Below are 27,255 nucleotides of genomic sequence, written 5' to 3'. Positions count from 1 at the left end.
TCGTGCTGTTAGACGGGAGTGTCGCAAAGCAGAGCGCAAATGGAAAAAGGACAAACTGCATGTTTCACTTCAAATATTAAAGGACTCATGGCGTAAATATCAGAAAACTGTGAAAGACGCTAAAAGTTCTTATCTTACTGATATCATAATGTCAAACAGGAATAAGCCTCGTGTTTTATTTAAGACTATTGATTCAGTTCTTAATGTCCCACAAGCTGGGTTTGTTGATGCGTCTCCTGCCTTTTGTGAAAATTTTCTTAACTTTTTTATTGGTAAGGTCCACTCCACAAGGGCTCTTATTTCACCTTCTGATCATGACCCTTCAATCACTGTTTTCTGTTTTAATGTCTTTGACAAATTTGTGCCTGTGACTGTGTCTATGTTGCAGGAGATTGTTGGCCATTTAAAGCCTTCAGGTTCTCCATTTGATATTGTTCCTCCTCGACTTGTTAAGGAGGTTTTTCCTACTATAGGGTCATCTGTTACTGCGGTTGTAAATAGCAGTTTGTCCTCTGGTGTGGTCCCGCAAATTTTTAAACACGCAGTAGTGCAGCCTTTGATAAAAAAAATAGGTCTGGATCCATCGGATCCTTCAAATTTTAGGCCTATTTCCAAACTACCCTTTTTTTTTAAAATCCTCGAAAAGGCTGTTTTTAGCCAGTTAATGACATATCTGAAATATAAAAATATTCTTGAAATATATCAATCAGGTTTTAAAACTTTACACAGCACAGAATCTGCACTTTTAAAAGTTTTAAATGATATTTTTATAGCCACTGATTCTGGTGATTCTGTTGTTCTTGTCCTTCTTGATTTAACTGCGGCGTTTGACACTGTGGACCATGAGATTTTGCTAACTCGTTTGGAGCAGTGGGTGGGCATAAGGGGCGTAGCACTTAACTGGTTCAGGTCATATTTGGATGGACGCACTTTTTGTGTTAGTTGTGGTGACTCTATGTCTTCCTCTGCCCCACTCTTTTGTGGAGTACCGCAGGGCTCATTATTAGGTCCTCTTCTTTTTTCTTTTTATTTACTCCCCCTCGGTTCAATAATCAGGAAGCATGGTTTGTCATTTCATCTTTATGCAGATGATAGTCAAATTTACTTACCGATCAAAAAGGGTGGTACTATAGGTCCGCTAATTGATTGTCTAAATGACATAAAGGCCTGGATGGCTCTGAATTTTTTAAGTTTTAATGATAAAAAGACAGAGGTGATGGTTTTTGGTGGCACCACTGAGACCCTACTGGCTGACTTGGGTACTCTGGCTCAGCACATCAAGCCAACCATTACTGACTTAGGGGTGAAAATTGACTCTGAGTTAAAGCTTGATAGACAGATCGGGGCAGTTGTCAAATCAAGTTTTTTCCAGCTAAGGCAGTTAGCAAAAATAAAGTCATTTCTCCCCAGGCAAAATTTTGAGGCAGTAATCCACGCCTTTGTTACCACTCGGCTGGATTACTGTAACTCATTGTATGTGGGGGTTAGTGGATCCTCTGTCGCCCGTTTGCAGATGGTGCAAAATGGTGCTGCCCGTCTTTTAACTGGTACACGTAAATTTGAGCATATTTCCCCCATTCTCGCTTCACTTCATTGGCTGCCTGTACATTTTAGGATTCAATTTAAAATTCTTTTATTTGTTTTTAAATCCTTAAATGGCCTTGCCCCAGTATATATTTCTGAATTGCTTCACCCATACACGCCATCTCGTTCTCTTAGATCAGCTGATCAGTTGCTCTTGGATGTGCCCAAAACAAAGCGCAAACACAGAGGGGATCGCGCCTTTGCTGTAGCAGCACCTAAACTGTGGAATGCTTTGCCTCTGTTTATTAGACAGGCCTCTTCATTGTCTGTTTTTAAATCATATCTTAAAACCCATTTTTTTTCATTGGCCTTTGACACCTGTTGAATTTGTTCTTATTTGTTATGTCTGTTATGTCTTAGTGAGTTTTTAGTTTGCTGTACAGCACTTTGGTTCACTTTGTGTGTTGTAAAGTGCTTTATAAATAAAGTTGAGTTGAGTTGAGTGTTCATTATTACATCCAACAACAGAGCACCTCAATCACTCAATTATAGTCTTCCTCTGCACCTGAGTCACACAATGGCGATCGTATTTGGACTGTTTCAGCTAAGGTAAGATGCTCATGTCAATCAACTGTGTTTCGTCACAAGGACAAGAAACTGAGAATGACCTGATTTTAAAAAGGGGATATTACTTTTAAAGATTAAAAAAATACCACTTGGTGGATTTTTATCATTGTAGGGTGATTGTGTACACAAACTGCCAACACACATTAATGTTCAAACAACATGTAAAAGTTAGTTTTGCATCCGATGACCCCTGTAAAGGGATAGTTTACCTAAAAATAAAAATTCTGTCATTAATTAGTCACATTGCTTTCATTTCAAACCCATAAGACCTTCGTTCATCTTCGGAAAGCAAATTAAGATATTTTCGAAGAAATACGAAAACACTGTGGTACTGTCATGATCGAGCGTCAAAGATTGACACAGAAGAGAAGAAATTGTTGAATAAAGTCATTATTTTTGTTTTCTTTGCACACAAAAAGTATTCTCATAGCTTCATAACAGTATGATTAAACCACTTATGTCACATGGACTATTTTAACAATGTCCTTATTACCTTTCTGGGCCTTGAACATGTCAGTTACATTGCTGTCTATGAGGGTCAGAAAGCTCTCAGATTTCATCAAAAATATCTTAATTTGTGTTATGAGGTGAGCGAAGGCCTTACTGGTTTGGAATGACATAAGGGTGAGTAATTAATGACACAATTTTCATTTTTGGATGAACTATCCCTTTAGGAGTGTGTTGCCTATATTATACAAAGTAGTCTGGAAATGTAACATTCAACATAAAAGTTTGAAAAGTTTCAAACATGCCTTTAATTAAACAAAATAGTTTTTTTTTTAAACAGCGAGGCATGTGGGGTGTTCTCATTTTCTGAATTTCAATAAATTTAAAAAAGCTTCCTTCTCCACACTCTCACAAATGTTGTCCTTTTGATCTTCCATCTGTTCAATTTTACAGCACATTTTGAATCTCTGCTGTCGCATTCTTCATCTAAATAAGCTACTGTTTCAGTTTTCTAAGCACATTTGGTGCATACAAATACCCTCCGGCAGTCCATAACTCCTACCTCTTCTCGTCCAATATCTGCATTCCTTGACCTTTCTGTGTAAAGGCCAATGTGAAGTTCAAACAAGTCTAGTAAAGCTGTGGTCATAATCCACATGATCCAGCAACTGTTTTGCTGCAATGTACATTAACATATAGAGGAGTACAAGATGTGAACTTCTGAATTGGCTGGTTTGATGCTATTTGGAGTTAAAATGTAAAAATGTATTCATCCCTATGTAATTCCAAACCCTTCTGTTTTTCCATTTCAACAGAATGCTCATTTTTGGATGATGAATTCCTTTACAATTGGATTAACTGTGAATTCATGCATATCAATTGTTGCAATGATTATTTTTAAGTCACCTGGCAGCATTCAATGCTAATTCTGTTACCTGCATGAGGACCTGCTTTGAGACTTAATAGCACCTTTCAAAATGCATTGGGTTATGAATAATGCTGTGCAAAAAGTACTTAAAAGGGTGTCACTCATTTGAGATGTTATGTGCTGTATTGCAGAGTTCATCAAATGTTGTGCTTCTTCACAAGCTGTCAGACTATGACGGGAACTGGAGCATTCTTCCAGCACTGCCACGGTAAAACTCAAAAACAAACACAACACAGAATGTACTCCACCTCTTGACATGTCAGAATTACAAGTGTTTATCCAAAAAGTGGTCTTAATCACATTTTATGCAGCTGTATGCTTGTTTTTCTTGTTTTCAGCCTTGTCTCACAGTACTGTCAAACATCTTCATGGATCGTATTTTTGGAAGAAGAAACCAACGTGAACTTGCACAACCTTCTGCAGGTGCTGAGCAAATTCAGCGCAAGAAAGGTGAGCGGCAGGTCTTTTAGCAATTGTTACTGCAAAAGTGCAATATCAAGACCTCACGCCTGGTTTAGCGTGGCACTCTTACAGCAGCAATCGTTGTATATAAATCAGGAAAACTAACAGTGCATGTCATTGGTTGAGGTTCTGATCATAAATCACGTCACTGAGACTGGACGTGCAAAATTTCAAGTAATAGTTACTTTCTCAGCAAAATGTGCTTTTCAATCTGTGGACACACTGCACTTGAAATTCTCTGTCACTTTAATTTTAGACATTTAATCATCAGCAGCTGCGAGGAAGCCCTTAGAGGTCTGTCCTCTCGTAAAATATTTCTTGATTGTGTGAAATGTCACCTGTACTGTTTTCATCCCTTAGAGACCCAAACATCATGTCAGTGCACAAAAAAAATTGAATGCGAGGGCATTAAGGATTTGGATCTTCGACACAAAAATTTGGATCTTACACATAAATTATAAACAGGACTGGCTGTTCTGTCCTCCCTGTTGATATATTCTTGACTCTCTTTGCTGCTGAACTAAAACAAAGTGTTGTGCCACAACATCTTGGATAATGTTTTTTAGGCCATGTGAATTTAATCTGAAACTAAAGCACCATCGATTCTTTCAAAGTGCTACTTCTTCACAAACTAACATTCCCTGGAGAAACAGTAGATAGGTCAATGCAATACATAAAACCATCTTCTGCAGATTTGAGGTAAATCTTGTTTCTTATCCAAGTGTTTTTACTCCATAGGAGTGGTTTCTGGGCAGACCCCTCCATGATGATGAGCCAACAATTATCCACCACTACGCTTTCTCAGAGGACCCCTATAGCTTCAGTTATCCTGACTTCATGGCTGGCTGGGCCCTCAGTTGCCCACTGGCTAAGCGGTCAGATTTCATCTCTGTGCTTTTTGTGTACATCTGCTGTGAGCTGCTACTTTACATATTTAAAACAGATATTATTTGATCTGGTGTCTCAGAACTGCAGAACGTGTGAATTATGAGCCGGCCAAATCGGATTTCACGATTGACCTTCAACATGAGGTGAGAAAGATCACAAAATATTTTGGTGTAAATGTTCTTCTACATATGCTAGAAGCATTTTATATACTTTTTTTTTCGTTTGTTAAATATTCATTATCTGGTAATGGAAGTGCTTACTTTTTTTGTAATAAATATGAATAATTTGAAATGAAAGTAGCACTAATGCATCAGCTAGATGCATCAGCATCTTCACCAAAGACGTTATTTTCCAAAATAACCCAGACACAGATAATAGACTTTTTCCCCTCATCCAGATCTATCATCATAGCTCTTCTGAATTGCACTTTATCTATACTCTCCTTCGACGTCACGTCTCAATTCAGGGTGTCTGGCGTCTCCTGTTGAAATAATTTGCCACATATGGGAATATCTGTGTATATATTAATCCTCACTGATTTTTTTATGGAGGAGCTGTCATCATTAAAGTGTTTTGAATTGTGTGACATTGAATGACGCTCACTCTCTCTCTTTCTTTTGCCATTGCTTCTCTCTGCTTCTCTCGCTGATAAAAATGAGACTTTATGTTCCGGAGAGAACTCTCAGTGCTACTTTAGTGATCTCTATTGATGCAGTACTCTAAGAGTCTGCTCAGAACCCTCTGGTCTTACTGATAGGCATCTGTCTGGATCTTAAAGGGATAGTTATCCCAAAAATGAAAATCCTGTTGTCATTAACTCACTGGTCATGTCTTCCAAATCTGACTTCTTCTCTTCTGTAGACCACAAAAAAGATGTTTATCAGAATGGAAGCCAGTTTCTGCCACTAAATAAAAAATATAAAAATTTGCGACTTTCTATCTCGCAATTCTGACTCTTTTTTTTTTCAGAATTGTGGGATAAAGACTTACAATTCTGATCTTTTTTTAGTTTGACCAACTAGCAGTTAGCCAAGAGGACCAGTCTTTATTTTCTGAGTCAGATTGGGCCAATCTAATGTTTGTAACTGTTCATGACAAGTCTTGAAGAAAACAAATTAAATGACTGACTTTTTAGCAGTTTTTGCAGCCAGCCCATAAACTTGCTATTGCGAGTTATAAAGTCAGTAGTTTCACAGTTCTGATTTTTTTCTCAAAAGTTTGTGATATAACCTCGCAATTGCAAGAACAAAAACTCAGAAACGTGAGATTATTTCACAACAGTGAGTACACCCCTCACATTTTAGCAACCATTTTAGTATATCTTCTCAAGGGACAATACCATAGAAATGAAACTTTGATATATTTTAGAGTAGTCACTGTGCAGCTTTTATAGCAGTATAGATTTACTGTCCTCTGAAAATAACTCAACATACAGCCATTATTGCAAAACAAAAACTCCTAATTCTGACTTTTTTCTTGAAAATGTGAGTTTGTATCTTGCAATTCTGACTTTATTTCTAGGAATTAAGAGTTTTTATCACGCAATTCTGAGAAAAGTCAGAATTGTGAGTTTATTTCTCACAATTCAGACTTTATAACATGCAGTTGTGAGTTGTTAAGTCAGAATTGTGATATATAAACTTACAATTCTGAGAACATATTGGTCTTTTTTTCCCATCAGAATTGGACTTTATAACTTGCAAAAAAGTCTGAATTGCGACTCGTAATTGCAAGGGAAAAAAATCTTAATTGCGAGATACAAACTCTCTTTTGCGAGAAAAAAAATCAGAATTGCGTTTTTATCTTGCAATTCCGACTTGATTTCTTTATTATCTTTATTTCCACTCAAAATTGGACTGTATAACTCGCAATTGCGACAATAAAGTCAGAATTGCAAGATACAAACTTGCATTTACTAGAAAAAAGTCTTTTGTTTCTCACAATTGTTTTTATCACGCAATTCAAAAGTCAGAATTGTAAGTTTATTTCTCGCAACTCTGACTTTATAACTCGCAATTGTGTGTTTAAATCTCACAATTCTCTCTTTTTATAACACAATATTGTGAGTTAAGTCAGAATTGTAAGATATAAACTCGCAATTCTGAGAACATATCAATTTTTTTCCCCGACTTTATTTGTCATCTTTATTTCTCTTCAAAATTGGACTTTATAACTTGCAATTGCAAGAAAAAATTCTGAATTGAAAGATATGAACTTGCATTTACAAGAAAGAAGTCTTTTATTTCTTGCAATTTGCTTTTTCTTTTTTCGAGCAATTCTGAGAAAAGTCAGAATTGTACGTTTATTTCTCGTAACTCTAACTTCATAACTCGCAACTGCGTGTTTAAAACTCACAGTTCTGACTTTATAACACAAAACTGCAAGTTTAGTCTTTTTCCCCCTCAGAATTGGACTTTATAACTTGCAAAAAAAGTCTGAATTGCAAGATACAATTTCTCGCATTTGCAAGAAAGAAAGTCAGAATTATCTTTTTATCTTGCAATTCTGACTTTATTTCTTGCAATTGCGAGTTTATGTCCCGCAATTCTGACTTTATAACTAGCAATAGTGAGTTTATCTCTCTCAAATCTGACTATATTTCTAAGAATTGCGAGTCTGAGGAAAAAAGTCAGAATTGTGAGATAAAAAAATCGCAATCGCAAATTACTTTTATTATTTTTTATTTAGTGGCAGAAACTGGCTTCCATATCATACTGCTCTTTTCCTTACAATAAAAATTAAATGGTCACCAGGGGCTGTCAAGTTCCAAAAAGCCAGTATTAAAAGTGCAGTTGAATCTTTATTCTAAAAAAACCTTTGATTTAAATTCATATTATGACTGGATATAATGATAGTTTAAATAATAGCAATAATAGTTGTATGGACTGCTTTTTAATGTGTTTTTTTGAAAATGAAAGTAAAAAGGGAATGATATGAGGGTAACTAAATGATCCCAGAATGTTAATTTTTGGGTGAACTGTTCATTTACAAGATACTTACTCTCTTTCTCTGTTCTCTTAAGTGCTTCATTATTTGAACTCTTGTGTTTTAATTACGCCCTGTTTCTTCAGTACAACTTTTAATAGTCATTGATTCCTAGTAGAAGTCATGCTTTGTTTCTTTTATTGATGTTTCAGATTGGCCTCTACATTTGGGAGGAAGGAAGAGGTCCTGTTTTGACTGCGGTGAATGAGTTTTGCTCAGAGCCACACAGCCCGTCCTCAACAGGAGACTGTGCTATGACCGTCAACACCTACTTGTCTGCCTGTGTAAGTACTATTAAAGCTAAAGCATCCCTACAATTGTTCAAAGAGATTTATACAAGCTCTCAGGCATGTGAATTAATGAAACTATGATAAACCGTTTTGTTCAGAAGAGACTGCCAAGAGAAAGTCAACCTGTATTAATATCTCACAGTCAGTTGTCAGTGAACTCTCCTGCTCTAATGCCCAAATAAATGACAGTCTTTAAACATGATCCCCAAATTCCTGCTTGTGGCTTTTTGCATTTGCTGTTCTTTCTGAGTGATAATCAGATGCGTATGAGTGCATATTCCTCAAAATAAGCCACCTTTACAAAGTGTCCTCTCAGAGCTGACACACAGACATACTGTAATAACTTAATGGAAGTCCTACGACGTCTTAAAGTAAGAACAGGAGGTACTCTGGTTTTCAACCAAATACTGTTAACGCCCAAGCTGGTAGCAGACAACAAACTGCTTTATGCAAGTCCCACTTGCATAAAGCAGTTTGTTGTCTGCTACAAACTGCAGTGGGGCAGTCATGGCCTAATGGTTAGAGAGTCTGTCCATTTGACCCCTTTGCAAAACATGACTTTTTTTGGCAAAAGCCTTGTTGGCAATCACAGAGGTCAGATGTTTCTTGTAGTTGGCCACCAGGTTTGCACACATTTCAGGAGGGATTTTGTCCCACTCCTCTTTGCAGATCCTCTCCAAGTCATTAAAGTTTTAAGGCTGATGTTTGGCAACTCGAACCTTCAGCTCCCTCCACAGATTTTCTATAGGATTATGGTCTGGAGACTGGCTAGGCCACTCCAGTACCTTAATGTGCTTCTTCTTTAGCCACTCCTTTGTTGCCTTGGCTGTGTGGTTTGGGTCATTATCATGCTGGAATACCCATCCATGACCCATTTTCAATACCCTGGCTGAGGGAAGGAAGTTCTCACCCCATCCATCGTCCCTTTGATTCGGTGCAGTTGTCCTGTCCCCTTAGTAGAAAAACACCCCCAAAACATAATGTTTCCACCTCCGTGTTTAAATGTGGGGATGGTGTTCTTGGGGTCATAGGCAGCATTCCTCCTCCTCCAAACACGGCGAGTTGAGTTGATGCCAAAGAACTCAAGTTTGGTCTCATCTGACTACAACACGTCCACCCAGTTCTCCTCTGAATCATTCAGATGTTCATTGGCAAACTTAAGATTGGCCTTGTGGGCGCTGTAGGATTTCAGTCCTTCATGGCATAGTGTGTTACCAACTGTTTTCTTGGTGACTATGGTCCCAGCTGCCTTGAGATCATTAATAAGATCCTCCCATGTAGGTCTGGGCTGATTCCTCACCGTTCTCATGATCATTGAAACTCCACGAGGTGAGATTTTGCATGGAGCCCTGGACCGAGGGAGATTGATAGTTATTCTGTGTTTCTTCCATCAACGAATAAGTGCACCAACTGTTATCACCCTCTCACCAAGCTGCTTGGTGATTGTCTTATAGCCCATTCCAGCATTGTGTAGGTCTACAATCTTGTCCCTGACATCCTTTGACAGCTTTTTGGTCTTGGCCATGGTGGAGAGTTTGGAATCTGATTGATTGCTTCTGTGGACAGGAGTCTTTTATACAGGTAAGAGAGTGCTCCTAATCTCAGCTCATTACCTGTATAAAAGACGCCTGGGAGCCAAAAATCTTGATGATTGATAGGGGATCAAATACTTATTTCACTCATTAAAATGCAAATCAATTTATAATTTTTTTGAAATGCATTTTTCTGGATTTTTTTGTTGTTGTTTTTTCTCTTACTGTTCAAATAAACCTACTATTAAAATTAAAGACTGATCATCTCTTTGTCAGAGGGCAAACATACAAAATCAGCAGGGGATCAAATAATTTTTCCCTCACTGTATGTTTTTCCTAGGGAAACCCTGTGCAGAAGGAGGACATCTTTGTTGCTGTTAAAACGTGTCAAAGATTTCATGGAGACAGAGGTGGGTGTATTAAGCCTGTTTTTCAAAAACAGATAAAGACCATCAATGAATCATCGCTGATCAAACTTCAAACTTTAAAAGTGAAGTGCATTTTAGTTAACATAATATACAATAAAACATATTTGTTAGCTGCTGGAATGCAACTCTCTCATGAACAGGCGTACACTTTTTATGATGGATGGATGCACTTTATATTGCTTCAAAATCTCAACAGCCATTCGCTGCCATTATAAAGCTTGGAAGAGCCAAGACATTTTTCTAATATAACTCTGACGGTATTCATCTGAAAGAAGAAAGTCATATACACCTAGGAAGGCTTGAGGTTGAGTAAACCATGGGGTAATTTTCATTTTTGGGTAAACTATCACTTTGAGATACACTATATGCTGTTTAAAGAGAGGGAAATCTTTGCTTCTTACAAATATCTGTAACTGCATGTTTTATTTAGCTTAGCTCTTTTTTAAATTAGATTATGAGCAGCGGTGTGTTTAAGTTGAATTGGATCATTCCATCTTGATTAAAAAAGTAAGCCCATGCAATTCAGCAAAGCAGAAAGAGCCCATTAAACCATGCTTTGAGAGGATTACAGATCGAGAATAATACAAAGGAATAATTACAGCCGTCAGTCGCTTTGCATCTCAGCCTACGTGTGATGTCTGTAATTGACAGTGAATTGATGACATTGATTGTAGTCCCACAAAGTTCCATCGTGGCAAAGACAAATCTCTTTCCTCTCCCCTTCTGTACTGTATAATAGGACAGGTATAAATGCTGTTTTATATTCCGGAAGAAATTCCATTTTGCAGCTGGTCAGGCATAATTGCATCGATTTGCATGATTATGTTTAGAGTTTGATTTTATAAACAGTCTCAAGGCAGCATTAAATGATACAACATTTTGTGTGTGGTGAAAAAGATCATCAGTATCAGTGTAGGTAAAACAGCTGCAAATTTGAAACTGGAATATTTTTAGTAAACTAAGATACTTGCTCTTGCTTGTCTTACTGCTTCTTCAGATGGATGTTTAATAGGGCTGGGTATTGTGACCAATTTGGCAATTCGATTCGATTCTTATTTTTATGGTTTCGATTCGATTTCGATTTCGATTCGATTCGATTCGATATCGATTAGCTATCAATATTTCATTTAAAATTTTAGTTTTGCAGACATGGGATCCATATTTTGATATAAATGCTGGTAACTGAAACTCTCCTACTTAAGTTTATTACTGAAATACACATCAACATTAATAATAGGGTGCACAATTGTTTATTTTAAACAACTTTTATTTTAAATGAACACTGTAACAAGAATTCAAAATTATGTGCATCCATTGTTCACCATGTAAACAAACTGCAAAATGCACATTACTGTAAAAAAATAAAAAGACTGTAAATGTGCAACAGTGAAATCTATTAAGAACTTCAAACATGTTTAAGAAATAAAACATTTTTCTAAATTCAAAACAGGTCCATCATAAAGCCCTTGTCTGCGTATACAAAACATTCTAACTGTCCATAAAACTAACAGTTCTTAACTACAGCCTAAAAATTTTTGATCACCAGATTTTTCTGCAAAAAAAAAAGCAGCTGATCAACATGTTCTGATCTGATCTAAGGCAGCTCCTTTGCACTGTGATTAGATCACCAGCGGTTGAGAAAACTCTCAGCAGGAACACTAGTGACACCTTCAGGATGAGAGGGGAATATTCATATCCTCTTACGTGAAGCACGTGCATTAAGAATCGATTCGGGGATTTCCCGAATCGATATCATTGCGTTAAACTGAAGATCGATTAAAATCGGAGAATCGATATTTTTTACCCAGCCCTAATGTTTAACAGTCTTAAACAGTATGTATCTTCTCAGTTCCTTTAGTTAAACAGACATGGGAAAAAGAAGCTGCCTTGCTGGAATACTACAGTGACATCGCAGACCCATATATACCCACAATCCACTTGGGAGTCCCTAACACGGAGAGAGGTTTGTCTCTTCATTTTTTTATTTTGGGATGACACAGGTTCAGTGTTCCACTGAGATCGTTTATCCATCATAATCTCCGAGGGACATGCAGCATATCTTAATATAAAATTTCTAATCAACTACTGTGTTCCAACAAGCATCAACTTGTCAAAATGAATTTCAGGCTGAGCTCATACAGGAATATGCCCGTGAAAAAAATCATTACGAGTGGGATTTTTTTGAAAAAAGCAAGACATTTTTGTCATAATGTCCTTGTATCCTCTAAGAAGGTGGCTCGCGTTGTATCCACCTGCGAGCCAAAGCAATATAAAAGTACAGAGTCACTGAAACGGATCATTTAAATGCACTGATCATTCCCTCTTGTCTTTGTGATGTGCAAAATGTGCCATGGTGACAACCCGACGTCCAATTTTGTGAAGTCAGAGAATTTGTTTTATTCATAGCCTGACTGCGGCAAGCCTAATGGATGAGGCATTGGTTGCTTCCAGTCGATTGACTTCAGTTTACCCCTCGCAGTAAATATTCCTTTATCCTTGCAGTTTTCCTCTGCTGTTTACATGCATTTGGTAATGGACTTGTGATTGACAAATTAGCTGCAAAGGCAGAAATAATAAAGCCTTCTTTCAAAAGACGTATAGACTGTGGATGGATGGATGGATAGATGTTAACTGTTAAATGTTATATATCATTAGAAAGTGTATAAATCACTTGTTTTTCTAAAGAAACACTGTCCAACAGCAGGAGTCTGCTTCTCTGGCCTTCCCCGATCCCATTGAGTTTTAACAGAACCCCTAAAGTATGCGTTGGGGGGGGGTGTAATAGAGAATGAATAGGAAAAAGTGACGTGAGAGGAGGCAATGCCTCCATTACGATATGATTGCATATGAATGGATATGTTTGGCTGTGATTAGTTAATGCGATACATTTTTTTTCTTTTTCTGATAGTGTAAGTAATGTTTATTTAATCAAGAAAATGTGACTGGGTCACGGATTTACATTTAATTAAAAAAACTGAGGACTTTCTCTCATTTCAGAACACCACTGAAAGATAGATAGATGGATAGATATGCTTTATTTTTTAAGATTAACCGTTTTTTCCAAAGCATTGTAAGATGACAGTGTTTCCTGTCAAATCTGTGCAAAGATTTGATTTAAAAAGCTTTAAAATTAAATTATTATAATCTTAATGCAAGTAATAAACGATTTTGAAAGTCTGGTAGTAGTCAGTGTTGCGTACTACTGTAAGGTTAACCCTGCGTGCTTTAAATGTTTCAAAATGTTTAAAATTTGAAAACATTTGTTAGACATTTAGAAAAGTAATCTAAAAATAATCAAGTGTTATTTATAATGTAGTTACATTTTAAATAGGGTAACTTGTTATTTGTAACCTATTACATTTTCCAAAGTAACCTTCCCAGGACTGCTCATGACAGTCGTTTTAATTAGTCATGCTGCTTGACTCTTAAACGTAGGACATTCTTAATTTTGAAGTATGCTCATTCAAACACACAATCTACCTGGCTGCACCGTCAGACTGGAGACATTCTACTCCTTTCACAAACTCCCCTGGAGCCAAAACTCAATAACTTCATATATCCAGTGTCGATCTCCAGGAAATTCGCTATTGATAAAGAAGCTGAGAATAGTCCCTGAGGACTCTCAACACCTGTCCCCTAAATTAGACTTCTGCAGCCTGCTTTGTCTCTCTCAGTTTCTTTTTGACTCTGCACCAGGATGAAAAGCTAAGGGTCTAGGGGAGTGAGCAGTCTTTTCTTTATGTATGCGTGTGTGTGTGCAGGAGAGCTCAGGCAGCTGTGCTGTGGTAATGCACTGGTCGGACATTACTCCCACAGATCCAGAGAGTCTGTGTTCCGGAGGTTCTTTCAGTATATTTTGTTCTATCCTGTCCGCTCCCCAGCTCTCAGCCCATGTCTGGCTGACCTTTTCATTCGACTGTCATAGGAGAACTTCCCTTTCATGGGTGCTGCAAAGCTTTTGCGGCACCTCTCGTTCCCTCTGCCGCTCTGTTATACCACTCTTTTACTCATCCTTGCAGTGTCACAGAGCCATTATTAACCTCCTGAACCAGAGCAGAAAGGATTTTCTGCACTATCTCCCCTGAGTTCTTGGATGAAAATCGTACATCCAGGCAATTTTTGCTGATACGTATCTACAATGACCGGAAGGTTAGGGCTTTATAAACCACGCTAAGCCTAATCCTTGTGGTTTCTTTCAAATCCTGTAATGGACCACAGAAATGTTGGAATGTGCCTGAACAATGGCATACTGTTAATATAAGCACCATTTTATGATTGACCTCATGTTTGATTCATTCTTGTGCAGTTTTTTCCTGATAGTCCTTTCGAACATCAGGGCCTTTTTGTATCAAGAAAATAGCATAATTCAGTGCAGTGAAGAAGTAGAAGAGCCAGGCATGTTGTGTGGTAGGTAGCTCGAGCTTCTCTTGATCTCAGTTGTTTCCAACCACTGAGGATGCAGTCGTTCCAGAAAAGTCATAGAAGGGCATTTGGAATGAACCACAATGGTGGTATTGTTGTCGTTGTTTGTTGTTCAGGCCCAGTTAAATCTCTAGCGGGGATCTCATGGTGAGGGGGATATTTAGAGTGGTAGGCCAAGCTCATGATTACAGCCAGTTTGACTTGATTGTGATCTTTTGTGTTTACTCATTGAATTTGATTAGTTTGTTTTGCAGCAGGTATGAATTTGTTGGTGTTGATTATGTTTACGATTTTTTTTTAAATGTTTGTGAAAGAAGTCTACGCTTACACTGCGAGCCTTGGTGCTCAATTCGGATTTTTTTGCTCAGATCTGATTTTTTTGTTTTTAGCTGTTCACATTTTAGTTTTTAATGTGACCAATAGAGGGTTTGCACTTACGTCACGATTTGATCAGTTACCCGGATGCGCGGCCATATTGGCCATTTAACTCAGATGTAAACAACAGCATGGATTGCACGTTTAAGGTACTACTGATGGTATGATATTTTGCTAATTTATGCTGTCTAAACCATGGAAAAAACATGTGAATGCTGCTAAATAATATAGAGAAGAGGACTTAGTAAGCAGGAAAGGGTGCAATATTTTGACAAACTAAAAGTTAATAGGTGTAAAGATTGGTACGAGCAGTGTTAATTAAGATTTTAATAGAGCCGTCGTGAAGTGCAAGCTACTCCCTCATATCGAAACCCGAAAGTCTCCAGAGCAGTATTAATTAAGATATTAGCTTAATATTTCACCTACCGGACTGGAAATGATAAGAACAAACACAAATGTTGAAATCCTGGTTCAGTTTGGCCAACCACAAACACCTTTTGTTCCTCAGACAGTTTTTTGCACTCTTCTCCTTGATTTGTTATAATCTATAGTTCTCCAAATGTTTTTCCCAGGTCCAACAGATTAGTAAAGCCCAAAACATGACAATAATTAACCATTTCAGCAGCAGTAATCAGCAAAATATGCTAGTTTCATTCGGTTCAGTGGCATTGTTTACGTTTACTGTCGCCAATATGGCCGTTTGATGACGCGTTGTGAAAACACTCTATATCAGATTTCCAGTGTGAACCGACCCATATGCAATGCAAACAGGGTTGCCAGGTTTTCGCAACAAAATCCGCTCAATTGCTTCTCAAAACTAGTCAATATAGCGTTAGTGGGGTCGCTTCAACCCACAGTGTTGAAAAACAACCCGCAGCAACAGTGAAAAAGTAACCCAATTCCATGAGAAAACTGTGGACTTGGCAAGACCTGCGCAGCATGCTGTCATACGGAAGTAAACACAGAGAACACAAAGTAAGTGATTATGTGTTTATTTATTGTGTGATCTGCTGCAGAAGCCAGTGAAATTATACACAGGCAATATGAAAAATAAAGACAAGGATGTGACACAAGAGAGCAGATTTTTTTTAACTTTTATGATACAAGCCCTCATGTTTTGCTTGTAAATGGAGTTGTCACTGTAATACTTATGAGTTTGGATACATCACTGTACTTACACTGACTATCTTTTGCAACTGTCTTCATAACTTTGAGTGTGTTCTTTGAAGTAACTCCCATGAGTGCAGAATCGTGTCAAATAGAGTGACGTAAAAGTCGCATAAATTCCGATACGACTGTTCAGACTGCGATCGCTTTGCAAAACATCTGACCTGTATTGCATTTAGTATGTGATATGTAACCCCGGACCACAAAACCAGTCTTAAGTAGCACGGGTATATTTGTAGCAATAGCCAAAAATACATTGTATGGGTCAAAGTTATGGATTTTTTTTAATGTCAAAAATCATTAAGATATTTTGTACATTTACTACGGTAAACATATTAAAAATTAATTTTTGTTTTGTAATGTGTATTGCTAAGAACTTCATTTGTACAACTTTAAAGGTGGTTTTCTCAATATTTAGATTTTTTGAACCCTCAGATTTCAGATATTCAAATAGTAGTATCTCGGCCAAATATTGTTTATCCTAACAAACCATACATCAAATGAAAAGCTTTTTTATTCAGGTTTCAGATGATTCGGATGATGAAAATTGACCCCTATGACTGGTTTTGTGGTCCACATATCCATGATATGGAAGTGGCCCAAATTGGAATTGAAAACAGAAGATTCCATGCAGTTTGTGCTGTTCACACTATCATGAGAAAAACAGATCTGAGTCCACAGTTGCCTGCAGTGTGAACCTAGCCTAGACTTCTTTTATTTGATAAAAAAATGCAGTAAAAACTATAGTTTTATGATAGTAGTATTTAAATATAAAAATGAATAAATATAAACATTTTGTGATATTTAATTTTAAAGTAAAACATTTTTAAAATAAGTATTTACCATAAATTTAAATTATTCCTGTGATGGCAAAGCTGATATTTCAGCATAATTACTCAGTCTTCAGTGTCACATGATGCTTTGGAAATCATTCTAATACGCTGATTTGCTGCTCACTTATAAAGAATTATTAGCGGTGCTCACTTATTAATAATATTTCTTATATCAGTGTTGAACACAATAATATTTTGAGAAAACAACATTACTCTTTTTACTCTATTTTTGATCAAATAAATGCAGTCATGGTGAGCATTAAAAAAACCTTTAAAAACATCTGAATTATTCTAAACTTTGAACTGGTATTGTATTTAAAACACTTGTTTGTGCAGTTGTATTGTAACCAAATGCAAAAAATTGCTTTAAGACCCGTAAATTGGTACCGACTGGCAAGCGGTAATTCAAAAATAACTATTTTACACCTATTGTTCAGGTAATTTATATTGTTGAGCCAGGCTGATTATAGGATTATAAGGCCCCACTCCCTACTTTTCATGATTGTTTCTGTGCCCCCTGGTGGTAAGAGAATAAGGTTTTTGCCGTAAGACATTCCCCACAGTCTCCTTGTTTATTTCTGTCTTCAGTCTGCTCAGAGTTCTTGGACGGAACATAAAGACACGTTGAGTTGAGTCTCATATCTCCTTCAATTCATTCAGCTGCTGTTTTTCCTTTACCAACATATTAAAGGAACATTGTCCAGAAGCCTGTCTAGATGAGTTACAAACTGCTTTTATTTGCAGGGCACTGTGCGAAAACATTTGCCATCCTGAGGAGGTTTGCGAGTGGGACAGTAACACAAGCTCCTTGGTTGCTCATAGTGGATGATGACACACTGATCAGGTGAATGATTTCTTTACACCTGGTAAAAGATTCTTCGCAGACCTGATATAGGAGAGCTTACTACTAGACTACAAAAAAACTTGCATTAAAATGCACGTACCTAATTGGAAATCTTGAATCTCACATGCCGTCTGCAGAATTACAATCCAGCAGTCTGCCAGAAACCTGAAAATCAAGTACGCCCACGAAAATACTCTCATTGTGTGGCAGAGCACACAAGGTCGTGATCCTGAAATCTGAGCAAAATTTGGACTGGGATTCACACAGCTGTGAAGTCTGTTAAATGCATTTACAAATTACACCCATAGATATTCTAGCTCCGTTAATGCAACCTTTATAACAGGAAAATTGGGGCGTTCCATGTCTGTCTTGTAAATCTTATTAGTTGTGACCTTTTTCGAACAACAAAACCATGTGAATATTCTATTGGGAAATATGTGCTGTTTTATCTCTCAAGACTCTCAGAAAGTTGGACAGATTTATCGGAATCTTTAATACAACCAAAAACCTTGACATTGAACTCTTTGCGTATCTTTTCATGTACTTCTGTTTATATTACTGTATGTGGTGTGTTTAGTGTTAATAAATTGCATTATGCTATTTAGGAAGGTAACAAGGTTGAAAATTTTACAGTCTTAACTTGACATTATTAGCCTTGTAGGCAGGGTCGTGAAACTACAAGGCACCTCTCAGTAAGATAATTTAATACTGGTGTTTTTACAAATATCAAATCAAATATATCAGTTGTTAACTGGGTCGATGTTGTAAGATCATCCCTGCTGACAAGAAAGCATCACATTGGAGTAAACGGAAGACTTTAACTGTTCCTTACTCCTCCACAGAGGACACTTGCAAGGCACTTGAGAACTATTTTCTAAATCAAAAAAGACTTTCATCACTTTAAACAAGATAAAAAACTAAGGGAGACAACATTGATAGATAACCTTGGAACACATTTTCAAGTCTTTTTAAAAATAGGTCAACTTAAATCCATGTTTATTTTAATGTATTGTGTTTTCATTTAAATGTGCCAATACAGCCTGAGCACAGACCGAATAGGTAGAAAATAAATATAAAAAAAATAGAGGAATGAGAAAAATCTCTTTATTAACCCATGAAAAAGTTGGCACCCAATGTTTGTTATAGTCAGTTTATGAGAAATATAGATGGCACTAGTTTGTAAATATGACCTTGTGCATATTTTTTCATATAATGTACTGTATAACCACTGTTTTCCAGTCTACTCAGACTCCGAAGGCTGCTGAGTTGTTATGATCCAAATGAAGCTGTGAGTGTTGGAGAACGTTACGGTTATGGGCTTCTCAGGGACGGTTACAGCTATATCACAGGAGGTGGAGGGTGGGTTACATATACAGCATGCTCAAATATTACTGTTGCCCATACTTAGGTCTATGGGTTTGTTCTAAACCTTTACCCCCAAGTATTAAACTTAAAGAGATAGTTCACCTAAAAATGAAAATTGCCCTATGATTTACTTACCCTCAAGCTATCGTAGGTGTATATGAGTTTATTTCAGACGAATACAATCGGAGTTATATTAAAAAAAATCCTAGCTCTTCCAAGATTTATAATGGCAGTGAATGGCTGTTGATATTTTGAAGTCCAATAAAGTACATCCATCCATCATAAAAAGTTTGGGATGTAATGGTATTATCAATATCGTGGTATCGTGATAGCAAAACTGTCTTATTATCGTGGTCACATAAATATATAAGACGACAGGTCTTCCAATCAAAAAGTGTCATTTTTAAAATATATTTAAACTTCTTATTCTAAAATAAAATATCTTTGAAGTTATGTTTTGGGCCATTATGCTTTTGCGCAGTATCTGTCAAACGAACTAAAACCGAAAGCACAATATAACTTAATTCCTTCATCAAGTCTGCTTTCATTGCACGTTTCAAAGCGAAGCACACACTTCGTTCAGGCAATCAACTTGTGATCCGGTGTTTTCCGCATGTCAGAACGGCTCAGTTCACAGTGAATTCAGTAAACTCGTTTATTGCATGTGCTGTTCAGAGTGTGTTTTGGAATACAACGGCCACCAGTTATGCTTTATTTTTGTGGCAGATGATTACAGCATTTCACTAGATTTGTAGTGAGACGCATTTTTGTAAGCCTGTTTAGGCTGAAGCTGAAGTTTTTCATCAAAATAAAAGCTCTACTGTCGTTTCCGTCAAAAAAAAGCTTAAAAGCGTAGTATAAATTGCTGATAACTAGTGGTTTGAATGGGTAACGTTACTGCAGTCCAAATTCAAAATATCTTTTTTAAGTGTAGAAATTAGGAAAGAAGTATTTTTTCCTTAGTGTAGTGTAAAACAAAAATTATATATCTATGAAATATTCATTTTCATTTATTTTACAGTGCAGTTGTATTACAATACATGGCTATTACTGTCATAGGAATAACAATAATATAAAATTGTTATTAATATTATATTCTAATTTGTTTTGCTTTTAAAGCACCAGTGTGAATATATTTTAGACTGAGATGTTCATTATTGCAAGGTAATAATATCTAAGGTAATGGTAAGGTAAGGTAAGGTAATGTTTGTGTAAGAAAAATATCCATATTAATAACTAGATAAACGCGTAATCTCTAGCTTCCGCTAACTGTCATACACACGTTCACGAGCGAGTGTCGTTCCAGCAAGTGACATAGGACATAGACGTAGCGTAAGCTCTGGTGAGAATATGCTAGTCTCACGAGAACCAAGTTTTATTTACAGCAAAGGAAAACCAGTCTCCTTTTGTCTTATTTAGAAATCTTCTGACAGTTCCTCGTTTTGTATTTCTAATTTGTGACTGCGTTCATCACTTCTCAATGGAGTTTGCGCTACGTCTACATTCTACGACATCCACTTAAATATGTTAAATAATACAAATATCCTTAATGTGTTTAATCCCATTTTATTAACCGATGTCTTTGCTGCCGACCGTTTGATGATCCAATTCATCTATACTAATAAGAAAAAATATATAATCTAACATTTGTTTTCCTTTTTTTATTTTTCTTCTGCGGTCTACCGTACAGACGTAAATTTACTTTTGGTGTGAAAAGGCTTTTACATTTGCCAAAAATATAACCTTTTATTTTAAAAACAAAAAAGCAAGCCCTGCCCAGATAAAAGGTAGCGCAAAAGTAACAACGCATTACTTTCTATAAAAAGTAACTAAGTAATGTAGTTAGTTTTTGAGGGAGTGACTCAATATTGTAATGCATTACTCTTAAAAGTAACTTTCCCCAACACTAGTACTTTTTTATGATGGATGGATGCACTTTATTGGACTTCGAAATCTTAACAGCCATTAATTGGCAGTCCATTATAAAGCTTGGAAGAGCCATGACACGTTTTAATCTAACTCCGATTTTATTTGTCTGAAAGAAGAAATTCATATACACCTAGGATGGCTTGAAGATGAGTAAATCATCGAGTAATTTTCATTTCTGGGTGAACTATCCCTTTAAGTACATAGTTCAGACGTCCTCTTGGCTAAACACCACTTAGTTTTTAGTTTAATAGTGGTGTGAAATAGTTTAGTACTGATTTGTTTGGTTTTGGAATCTTTGTGTCCTGACAGTATGCTGCTTAGTAACTGTTCCCAGGAGGTTTCTGCTTGCTTAATTCTAATGTAGCATTCTAATTAGCAGACAGTGACCTCCCATTGCAACGTGGTTATTTAGTTAAAGACACAATGGTGTCATGACTCTCACACTGGTGACTCACTCCCACTTTAGACTGGACATGTAACCTTGTCACATTGTTAGCTGCTTTGAATCATTATAACGTTTTATAATTTGTCTGTGTGAACCAAATGATGTCCTGTAGAATGTGTTCATAGAGTAACTGTTTTATTCCATCTATATTCATACAGGATGGTGTTCAGTAGAGTAGCGGTGCAGAATATTTTAGCAGGTGGCTGCAGCTGTCACAGTCCTGATGCCCCTGATGACATGGTGTTAGGGATGTGTCTAACCACACTGGGACTCCCAGTCACACACAGCCCACTATTCCATCAGGTAACAAACACGCACGCACAGCCTCGAATCACATGTTGTCTTTTTCTGTGCCACTCTCCAGAAGCAAAAACACCAAGTAATGAGGCAGAGATTTATTTTTTATGTGTGCCATGGTTTTGGCACCCAAGAAGAACAACAAATATGTTAAGAAAACCTGTTAGTACAAATGTGAAGAGCAATCTTGTGTATATTTCACAGCAGAATTTAGAGTACAGGAAGACAGGTCCATTTATCTTTGGCTTGCAATCCCAAAACCCTTAGCTTCATTTATAAAATAAATATGCCATTCAATCCTAAATTCCATGGATTTGATTGTAAATTATGCAGTTTATCATTCTCATGTTGTTTCACCCTAAACCCCTTTTTTTCTGTGGAAGAAGTAGTTTTGGGGAATGTTCACACTGCTCTTGTATATACAGTGAAAGTAAATGTGGACCAGTGGCTGTCAAGCTCAAAAAAAGCACCATAAATCATTCTAAAAGTTGTCCGTACAACTTGTTCCTAGTCGTTTGAAGCCATATAATAGATGATTATATGAGAAATTTAATTCTCAAAAGTTTTGAAATGTTTTTAAAATAAATCTCTTACCAAGGCTGTATTTATATGGTCAAACATACAGTAAAAATAATGATATTGTGAAATATGAGTTTAACATGTCTGTTTTATGTTTTAATATATATATTAAAATATGATTTTTTTTTTATTGTGATGTCAAAGATTAACTTTAGTCAGCGATTACTCCAGACTTCAGTGCCACATGATCCTTCAGAAATCAGACATCAGACCATTTATAAACAGCATTTACTTGAAACTGAATTTTATAAATATCTTTACTGTCATCTTTGAACAATTTAATGCATCCTTGCCGATTAAAAGTATTAATTTATTTAAAAAACAATAACTTTACTGACCCTATAACTTTGTAGTGTTGTCAAGAGTTCCATAATGAAAGAAAAAAAAACTAAAATGTATTTTAAATACATTTGTTTTGTGCTAAGTATATACATTTACACATTTATGTGCTTTATAAAAAATACCCTGCAATTATACTTTTGATATAGTAAACTGGTGTACTTAAAGTCTGCTGAACTGGAACAACTAATTTTATGATTAATGCATTTTAATTGTGTGGAAGTAATGTGGAGGTCCAACTAAATGACTTTGGACCACAAAACATAAGTAGCAAGGGTATATTTGTAGCAATAGTCAACAATACATTATATGGATCAAAATGATCAAATTTTCTTTTTTTGCCAAAAATCATTAGGATATTAAGTAAAGATCATGCTCCATGAAGATATTTTGTAAATTTCCTACTGTAATTGTATCAAAACCTAATTTTTGTTTAGTAATATGCATTGCTAAGAACTTATGTATAAAATCTGGTTTTGTGGTCCAGGGTCACATATTTAGTTGTGCTAAAGTGGAACTTTTTCAGGTACACTTTAAATATCTTTAATTTAAAGACTGATATTATACAGAGATCATACAGTCCTTATTAGTAGTGATATTAAAACACATTTTAGGCATAATGTCAGTAAAAATGTTAATAGATTTGAAGTATACTTAGTATGAAATAAATGAATTTTAAGAAAATTATGGCATACTGTTTTTTTTATATACTAGGGATCACTTTCACTTTGTATAAAAAATCAGCTGGCAAACATTTTTCTATCTACATTTTCAGCTATACATTTTTTTCCTAAAATAGAAAGACATAATATGGGTTTCAAACAATAAGAGGGTAAATAAATTATGACAGAATGCTAATTTCTGGGTGAAATATTCCGTTAAAAGGTGTAGGAGTCGCAAAAGCAATAATAAAGGCGGGAAGCTTTTTCATGTATGTACATCATTTTATAAATTGTCCAGATAACATTTGGGAAATTATTATATTCATAATTAGGACAAGTTCTTGCGCGTCTATAAATGAGGTCCCATCTGTATACTGAGCTGTGTGAAACTGCTGGTGTAACCACACGGTTTTCTTTCTGACCAAAGGCCCGTCCACATGATTATGTAAAAGAGCTTCTGGCACGACAGAGCCCAATCTCTTTCCACAAACACTGGAACATCAACCCTGTGGCCGTCTACCAGCACTGGCTTGCAGAGCCCAACCAGAGAAGACCACACTCGCTCACAAAGACAAGAGAGGAGCTGTAGATGGAGCTTTTAGAGTGAGTGTATTTAATTTAATCATTTAAGAAGAATTTAAAGGCGGCATGAAATCAAATTGTACCCTATGTTTTGTTAAAATGCATACCTCATGTTATTTTTTTTATTGTTGAATATTTTGTAAAATATTGACTTTTTCACATTGACTTTAATGGAGACCTATAATGCCCCTTTTTACAATATGTAATATAAGTTTTAGATGTCCCCAGAATGTGTCTGTGAAGTTTCAGCTCAAAATACCCTACAGATCATATTATTTTATTAGATTATTATTATTAGATTATATTATTTTGAAAATGCCTATTTTGAGTAAAAGCAGAAACATGCTGTTTTCGTGCATGACTCTTTAAATGTAAATGAGCTGCTGTTCCCCGCCCCTTTTTCTGAAACAAGGCTGTGCCTTCACAGCTCATACCTCGGATACTCTGCTAAAAAACATCTGTTTGTTTTTGATGATAATGCTGAAATCATGCATTTTAAAGCTTATTAGTTTAAACTTCTGATATAAGTTTTTTAAAATGCACACATCCGAAGCGAACACGCAAAAGCGGCTGTCACATGGAGTACTAAACTAAGTTTTCTTTCATGTCTTATTGCACTTAAACTGTCAAATACACACACGTTTATGTTCAAAACGCACATGAGTTACAAAAACAGTTGGTTATGTCTGTGAAGGTAAACAGCTGGGAAAGAAATCGCATGTTTATATTAGATCTGTGTGGCAGCTGTGTAATATACAGTAAATAAATATGTATAGAAATCTGAGTGGCTCATTTTTGTACATGCTTGCAGAAAAAGGCCTACCAAAACAAAGTTACTAGGTTGTTCTTTTTTTTCATGTTTTGTAGGTTGGTAGATCCTTTAAGGTAATAAATTGTCATATTCATAATGATGATGCTGTTATGAACGGAAGTTGTGGTTTTAGATAAATTGGGTGCTTTCGGATACATTCTCTGTTTTACAATGGTGTTAAACAGATGGTGTTTGATTTGATCATTGAAATTAAAGCTTAAAACTTATACATATCTATTTGTGCACTAGACGTATAAATAATTTTGTCTGTTCTACAATAAAGAAACCTGAGATACTTATGCACCATTTACGACGTTATATATCACTGTTAATCTCTGTCTATGAATGTGTGTAAAGGCAGAGTGATTTAAAACAATTTAGACTACCATAAAACAGAAATGTAGCTGTCAATACATGCACAAAAGAAGCTGAATCACATTTCACCTCTCTGTGCATTTGACAAAACCTTGTTCTAATAAAAACTACTGAAAGAAAAAAAAGTTAAAAGTTGAAAGTAAACTTGACCTCATCTTGAAGAGGGTGTTACTGTGACAGTTTAAATTGTTTATAAGCATGTTGCATGGCAATAAACACAACGCCCAGGGACACAATATTCCACGCATGGTTTGGAAAGTGGTCTCATTTGATGCATTACAGATACCGTTTTGACAAATTATGCATCTTGGGGATATGTTTTTGTGGTTTTATGCTTCAGTTCTGTTTCCCATTTTCTTTAAATGTGAAACTTATGTAATGGTATAAGCAAATGTTTTATCAGTTAAAGCACCAAATGGAAATTCATAAATAATTGGTTGTAATATTTTTTGTTTAAAAAAATATTTAAACAAAATGGGGTCTCCTGAACACCCCTCCTGTCTTCAATTAGTTGTTACAAGCACATAGTCCTGCCCTAAACACATGTTTGTTCCACATAACTACTTTTGAAAGAAAACATCAGCTTATGGGTTTTTATAGTTGTCACTACATATTAAGATGAAATAGAAGAACGTATTTAAACATCAAAACATGACACAAAAAAACTCTTAAAGTCTCTCACCCTTTCACAAATTAAAGGGGTAGTTCACACAAAATGAAAATTTGATGTTCATCTGCTAACCCCCAGGGCATCCAAGATGTAGGTGACTTTGTTTCTTCAGTAGAACACAAACAAAGATTTTTTAACTCAAACCGTTGCAGTCTGTCAGTCATATAATGGCAGTCAATGGTTACCAAATCTTCAAGAGTAAAAAAACATACACAGACAAAACCAAGTTAAAACATGCAGCTCGTGACGATACATTAAGGTCTTAAGACATATAAGAGATTAGTCTGTGCAAGAAACTAAACAGCATTTATAGCATTATTTACAACTAGGTGAACACTCTCAGGACAGTAGAACGTTGCAATGGATCAAAGGTAAATAATGATATTAATACTGTTCAGCTTTTTGCACAGACTGATCGATTTGTGTCTTAAGACCTCAACGTATCGTCACGAGCCACAGGGTTTAATTTGGTTTTGTCTGTGTATGTTTTTTTTGACTCTCAAAGCCATGGGTCCCCTATGACTGTCATTATATGACTGACAGACTGCAACGGTTTGAGGTAAAAATCTTTGTGTTCTACTGAAGAAACAAAGTCACCTACATCTTGGATGCCCTAGGGGTAAGCAGATAAACATCAAATTTTCCTTTTTGGGTGAACTACCCCTTTAGGGCTTAACAAGGTCTTTAACTGGAGCAGAAATTCTTGTTTTCAATACAAATATCTCAGTATTGTTTAAACATTGTCTTTTTCTGAGAAATTTGAAAATACAACTTCATGTCTGATGTCATTTTGCTTCTCAATTAAATTTATAAAAATGCTAAGGAAGAACGTCAGTTCTGTGAAAAGTCGTAAATTTACCATTATAAAACCTGCAGAAACCCTGTGTACACAGGACTTTCTTCACTTATTTCGGGTGCACAGAATCAGCGTTTCACTTCTGTGCTTTCAACAGTAATTACTTTTTATAACTTCCTCATTCTGAAAACTTGGATAAGACGTAAAAAAAAACAGCAGTTTAACACCTGTTTGTTAGGTCATGCTTTTCTTTCTGATTTAGATTTTCCAGTATTAAACTTAAGGACTTGTACATAAGGAAAAACACTGTGAAGAACTGAATTTCTATTCGCTTGTGGTTTGCTTAATTTATAGCTTCTGCCTTGCAATATTTTACTCAAGAGTACACATTGACAGGGTCAAATGTACGGCCAATGGTTTAATCCCTGTTTGTGTAGGAATTAATCATGCGTGTTGTCCGGCCACCCTTTTTACCTTTTATATCACTGACTAAGCTGCTGGAGGATAACATAGTGTTTCATCCCAGAACATACTCAGGCATGTTAAGGCTAAAACCTGAACTTTCCACTTGGACTAAATGAGACATCTTAGCTCAGAGATCATCATTTGGCTGGTCACGGTGAATTTCTCAATATAAAGAATAGTCCTCATTG

General features: G+C 36.1%; 1 protein-coding gene across 1 annotated transcript in view; it reads left to right on the top strand.

The window, feature by feature from the left end:
- The window catches only part of b3glctb (beta 3-glucosyltransferase b), a 37,199-nt gene extending 12,060 nt beyond the window's left edge, over window positions 1-25,139 (top strand). Inside the window, exons 4-14 of the mRNA XM_073829235.1 lie at window positions 3,658-3,734; window positions 3,865-3,976; window positions 4,727-4,863; window positions 4,956-5,019; window positions 8,014-8,145; window positions 10,024-10,093; window positions 11,961-12,074; window positions 17,653-17,752; window positions 18,992-19,111; window positions 21,650-21,794; window positions 23,796-25,139. Coding sequence (XP_073685336.1) covers window positions 3,658-3,734; window positions 3,865-3,976; window positions 4,727-4,863; window positions 4,956-5,019; window positions 8,014-8,145; window positions 10,024-10,093; window positions 11,961-12,074; window positions 17,653-17,752; window positions 18,992-19,111; window positions 21,650-21,794; window positions 23,796-23,957 — 1,233 coding nt within the window. The 3' untranslated portion in view covers window positions 23,958-25,139. The remainder of the gene's footprint in view (window positions 1-3,657; window positions 3,735-3,864; window positions 3,977-4,726; window positions 4,864-4,955; window positions 5,020-8,013; window positions 8,146-10,023; window positions 10,094-11,960; window positions 12,075-17,652; window positions 17,753-18,991; window positions 19,112-21,649; window positions 21,795-23,795) is intronic.
- Window positions 25,140-27,255: the final 2,116 nt, after the last annotated feature.

The sequence above is a fragment of the Garra rufa genome, chromosome 23 (genome assembly GCF_049309525.1).
Source record: "Garra rufa chromosome 23, GarRuf1.0, whole genome shotgun sequence".
NCBI lineage: Eukaryota > Metazoa > Chordata > Actinopteri > Cypriniformes > Cyprinidae > Garra > Garra rufa.
The sequence above is the reverse complement of the archived record's forward strand: the minus strand, read 5'-3'. Positions and strand labels throughout refer to the sequence as shown.